The sequence below is a fragment of the Castanea sativa genome, chromosome 11, assembly GCF_040712315.1.
Source record: "Castanea sativa cultivar Marrone di Chiusa Pesio chromosome 11, ASM4071231v1".
NCBI lineage: Eukaryota > Viridiplantae > Streptophyta > Magnoliopsida > Fagales > Fagaceae > Castanea > Castanea sativa.
This window is the reverse complement of record NC_134023.1, coordinates 35195133-35201132: the sequence shown is the minus strand read 5'-3', so window position 1 is coordinate 35201132 and position 6000 is coordinate 35195133. Positions and strand designations below refer to the sequence as shown.

The following is a 6000-nucleotide window of genomic DNA, read 5'->3' as shown; positions in this document are numbered from 1 at the left end:
TGATAGGGTGGAGTGGATATGGTTGGAGAAGATAATGTAGAAACTGGGTTTTGATGAAAAATGGAGGGCTTTGGTAATGAGATGTGCTACCTCAGTCTCATATTCAATAAAGATCAATGGCAAGCCTTAGGGTCATATTATCCCTAGTAGGGGGGCCGACAGGGGGACCCATTATACCCATATATTTTTCTATTATGTGTAGAAGGACTTTCAGTCTTAATAAAGAAGACAGTGGAGTATGGACATGTGAGAGGTATAGCTGTCTGTCGCGGGGGTCCCAAATTATCTCATTTGTTCTTTGCTGATGACAGCCTGATTTTTTTGTAAAGCTTCCCTTGAAGAATGCAATGCACTCCAGAGGGTGTTAAAGGTCTATGAGGATGCATCGGGCCAGCAATTGAATCGGGCCAAGACTTCACTATTTTTTAGTAGCAGTACACTAAGGATGATTCAGGAAGAAATCAAGGATAGATTTGGAGCCTAGGTGATTAAACAACATGAGAAGCACTTAGGCTTGCCTTCGTTGGTAGGTAAGAACAAGCGGAATACATTTAATGACATAAATGAAAAGCTAAGGAAGAAGTTAGCTAGGTGGAAAGAGAATTTGCTGTCCAAGGCCGGAAAAGAAATTTTAATCAAAGAGGTGGCCCAAGCAATCCCATCCTATACAATGAGTTGCTTTAAATTGCCTGATTAACTCTATCAGGAATTACAGGCATGATTCAAAAATTTTGGTTAGGTCAAAGACAGGAAGAAAAGAAGATAGCGGGGCTGAGTTGGAAGAAACTTTACTCTCCTAAAGCATGTGTAGGAATGGGCTTTAAGAGCTTAAAAGAGTTCAACATTGCCGTGCTAGCCAGACAGGGGTGGTGGCTTCAGCAAAGATAAAACCCCTTGGTCTATTGTGTAGCTTAAATCCAAATGTTCCCTAGATTGTGCCTTCTGTCAAGCCACTTTGGGAAGTAATCCTTCCTACACTAAGCGAAGCATAATGTCTGCACAAGCTTTAGTGAACCGTGGTCTGTGTTGGAGAATTGGTAATGTCGAGCAAGTTCAGGTTTGGGGTGACAAGTGGCTGCCAACCCCCTTTATATACCGAGTTACCTCCCTGAGAATGTTCATGTGCAAGGAAACAAAGGTCTGCGAACTTATTAATAGAGAGACCGCTAGTTGGAAAAAAGATGTAATTGATGTTTTGTTTTTACCACATGAAGCAGAGGAGATAAAACGCATCCCGCTTAGTGCTCATCTTTTTGTTGACAGACAAATTTGGGCATGCAATCCAAATGGAATGTTCATTGTCCGCAATGCTTACTCAGTGGCAATGGAGATGGCAAAGGCTAATAATGGTTTCTGTTCAGATGACTGTCAAAGTTGGCGGTTTTGGAAGAAGGTTTGGCAGATTCCTGTTCCACACAAAGTCAAGCACTTCACATGGAGGGCGTGTCAAGATGTACTCCTTACAAAGGCCAACTTGACCAGAATACGTGTGTCGTAGGAGGACAGGTGTGAGGAAAGCAACTCGGCATCAGAAACTTTGAGCCATTTTTTTGGACCTGTCAGCGTGCTCGAGAAATGTGGGACTGCTCGAAGTTGGTACTGCCGTTCCAACTTGACCAAGATTGTATGCTCAAGGACTTGCTATGGAGTTTAATTATGGATGAGGGGAGCTCACTGGAGAAGATAGCAAAGCTGGTGACATGTGCTTGGGCAATGTGGGGAAATCGATCGGAATGAAATCCGTATGGGAGGATAGCATAAGTCGGGGTAGGCTTTGGTACTTTGGGCAGCACAGTATTTAGAGGAGTTCTACGTTGTGACAGGCTCTGATCCTGACACAAGCTCACCGTGTATACAAGGGGCCTTATGGACCCCTCCACTGGGTTCTATGTATAAGGAAAATGTTGATGGGGTTGTATTTTCAGACTTGAAAGCAGTGGGGGTTGGTGTTGTTATTAGGGATGATAAAGGAAGAGTTGTGGCTGCCTTTAGTAAGAAAAATCATGCACCTCTGGGGCAGGTTGAAGATGAAGCTAAGGCGTTTGAAGTGGGAATGCAGTTTGCAAAGGATGTTGGTATTCGAGATCTTACATTGGAAGGTGATTTCCTCATTGTTTATCGAGCTTCACTTGATTTGGCTTCACCTCCTCCATCAGTGGATGCTGTGATTTTGGGTATGCAAAGTTCCTATACAAATTTCCAGTCACATTGTGTTCTCTCATGTGCAACGCCAAGAAAATAGGCTAGCTCATCTTCTAGCAAAATATGCTGGGGGCATTGATGATTTCTATTCTTGGATTGAAGAGAATCTTTGTTTTATAGAATAAACTCTTATCTATGATGTAATTTTCATTTAGTAACTTAATAAAATTTCAATCTTCCAATACAAAAAAAATCACACTTAAAAAAAAAAGCCTTAATTCATTTTGTGACTCATACAAAGTGCTCCTTGATCAAATTTGATAGTATCATGATTTCGCTTTTTTTATTTTGGAAGAATATTTATGAATAATTCATGAAATTACCAAATAATTGAAGATAAAGAATTATCTCTGAATATTGAATGTGTTACTCAAATTCAAGGAGCCGAATTCAAAAATTTATAAAGGAATATGGCATTTTGAATTGAGAGCCCCCCCCCCTTTTTTTGATGGAAGAATGTGAATAGGCTAAAATTGCATATTTATACTTGATCTTGATGATAGATGAAATATTCCTGAAGCACCCTCAATGGAAAAGATTTTTCAATGTGGTATGACGTGTGGTGACGCATGTGATAGGGTAAAAGTGAAAGTGATGAAAAAAAAAAGTTGGTTGCTATTAAAAAAAGAACAAAAAATGTTAGTGGTGACCACTGCTCAATCAACCACTTTTATTGCGGAAAAGAGTTGTGTGACTCGTGTCTATATCTAGGGACTGAGGCACAATTGGAACTATTTTTTGCTGCTTAGGCACAATTGGAACTTGGGGCTGGGGTGGAATCCTCTTCCAGGATTTTTTTTTTTTTTAATATATTGCGTGTTTGGATTCAACGTTTTTACGTTGCGTTTTGAAGCCCGCGTTTTCAGTTTTTTTTTTTGGTTCAGCCGCATATTGTTGACTTTTCAGCAGTGAACAGTACATTTGTGCATTGTTCACGGGTCCCACAACTCCACTTTTCAGCAACTTTTTCATTAAAAATAGGTCTTACAGCACTATTTATACATTTACAAATTATTTTGCTACAGTGTTTTCAGTTTTCAGTAATAAGTTCTATCCAAACGGACCCATAATAGTATATATCTATTGGTACTAATTTTAGTAATTTTATTTTATAAAATTATATTTTACCCCTTAATAATATTATTGATTCTTTTGCTATTTAATATCATTGATTCTTTTAAACGTAATATTATAGCCAATAACTTTCTATAAAATTTTTATGAACTGATGAAGTAGTAAAATCTTAGGGTATGTTTGGTAACTATTTTTTGCCCTTATTTTTTGTTTTCAAAAATAATTTTTTATTTTTGAAACTAAAAAACTTGTTTGGCAATCTAAAATGGATAAAAAACAAAAACTGTTTTCAAACTCAATTTGTGAAGAAAATTGAAAAATGCAAAAAACTTTTTTTAGTTTTTAATTTTCAAAATTTAATGAAAATATCCATTTAATTTAATGGTTCTGCCTCATTTAATGAATTAGTATTAAAGTTCAAATCCTAATAACAACATATTTTAGTATTTTCTATTTTTTTTCTTCAAAAAACTGTTTTTTTTTTATTTTATAATTTCAACTAACCAAACATGTTTTTTATTTCAAAAATACAAGAAATTTATTTATTTATATTCCCCAAAACAAGTTTTTGAAAATAGAAAACAAAAACTGTTACCAAACATAACCTTATTGGTTCGAATTTAGGCTCGCTATATTTACATCATTTTTTAACTCACCAATAATCACTCACCACATCAACAATTTGTACAAAAAAGTTTATAACTCTAGCATTTTCTTCATTTTAAAAGGCCAATATCTAAAACAAAATATACAAAAAAAAAAGCCCAACAACAAAAATTATCAATAATAAAGCTAAAAACAATTAAACTTAGTGTCTGTTTGGCAAAGATTATTTTTGCCAACTTATTTTACTATTTAGCTTATTTTTGCTACTATTCATGGGTTCTACTGTATTTTTTGGTACTATTCATGAATCCTATTATATTAATTCAGCTAATTTTTACCTTTATTTATAGTACTTTTAGCAAAAAGTTTTCAATTTCAACAAAATAAGTGAATCTCAAACGGACTCTTAATCAATAAATTTTACTCAAAACAAACAGTTTGACTCTTTAAAAAATGTAAAATAAAATAATTTTGTCAAAGACTAGTAGCAACACACATCAAAAACACAAAAAAAAAAAAAAATCATATAGTGGTTAAGTAGCAGAGCCAGAGGCTAGAGCTACCGGACGCAATCAATATCAAAGTTGCACATCAAACTCTAAATTTATAGTCTATTTTTGTCTTATTAAAAATGAGACAGACTATGAACACAACTTTTGTATCACAATTATTGCCACCAACCTTTACATATGCCAATGATATAACCAGTCTTACCTATAATTACATTGTGATTCTAGAAGAACCGACCGAAAAATTGTAGTAAAGAGGAATGAGTGACCGGAGTCCACACTGATCATTAGGGCCATTACTTTCAAAGCTTTGCCGAACTTCAACCAAACTGATCTTTCGTCCACACTGATCCTTAACTTTTTAAGGTTTCGTGGATTCCTCATAATTTGTCATATTCCTCCCATTCCAAACGTGGGTACCACTTTGAAATTCAAGTAACCAATCAGAATGGCCTCAAACATCAATAATTGCTGCAATCCACGAAACCTTAAAAAGTTAAGGATACCTAATCTTTGATCAGAGCTAGTTTGACACTTTTGTTTGCCTTCATTCGGATTGGTACACGTGCTGCCTAATACAAATCTTAAAAGAGAAAAAACTAAAAGATATATTAGACCCATTTCTACTTTTTAGAACACAATAACAATCACGCTTTAGTCTTTTAAGTTTTTTTTAGACAATTAAGATTCTCAAAAAGAAAAAAAAAAAAAAATTTTGGTTTTTGTTTTCAAGAGTTTTTAATAAAGAGTTTCACACATGTATACATATAAATTAGGCTAAAGTAAAATTTTTATCTTATATAAAAAAAATATTAAAAGTTTCTAAGATATATTAAACTAAAGTATATTAAACAAAAGCCGCACCAAATAACTACAGTTTAGTTAGAGAGAGATTTTGAAAATGCAATTTTCCTTAAATCTTTTAAACTTGGAAATATATGATTAAGTATGCTGACTATCCATAATTGACTCAAAAAACTTAAGACTAAAGCATGATTGTTATTGTGTTCAAAAAAGTAGAAATGGATCTAACCTAGTCGAGTCCTTTGCTTTATAACTTCTAACCAGAATCTTTGGATTACTCTATAACCACACATAAGTGCTTGACTTATTAACCAAAAACACTCTGAAGCATCCCCGAAATATATACCCATTATCCACCCACCAGACAAGGTCTAAAAATCACTGTCCAAATGGTAGAGCTGCTCATTTCGTAGTGCCTTTTGCCTTTTCTTACTTCAGTGGTCCATTTATCTACTATATAAGAGCGCTTGCAGCAATGAAGCTAAATAGCTATTTTAACTCCACCAAAACACAAAAATTTCCCTTGCAGCAGTAGAGGTATAGCTAAAATTTTTAGCTTAATTCCTACAGTGCACATGGATAGATACATGAGCACTGTAGCTGAGAGCTATAAAATAATAATAATTTTTTATTCCACAGCAGGATTAAAATAATATTTTTTCCTTTTTTTTTTTTTTCTCAGAACTCTCACAATCTCTCAATCCTGACCCACGCCGCCGACACAAGCCGCCACAGACCCAGCTCCGACCACGGCAACCTCCACCACCACATCAATTACAAATCCAACCATACCCACACTCATCAA

The 6000-nt window shown here is 35.0% G+C and overlaps 1 protein-coding gene across 1 annotated transcript; it reads left to right on the top strand.

Moving 5' to 3' along the window:
* The first annotated feature begins 991 nt into the window (after positions 1-991).
* On the top strand, positions 992-2242 carry LOC142616406 (uncharacterized). Its single transcript, XM_075789267.1, has 3 exons — positions 992-1453; positions 1564-1695; positions 1796-2242. Exons 1-3 carry the CDS (start codon positions 992-994, stop codon positions 2240-2242), a joined length of 1041 nt encoding a protein of 346 aa, XP_075645382.1.
* The last annotated feature ends 3758 nt before the right edge of the window (positions 2243-6000 follow it).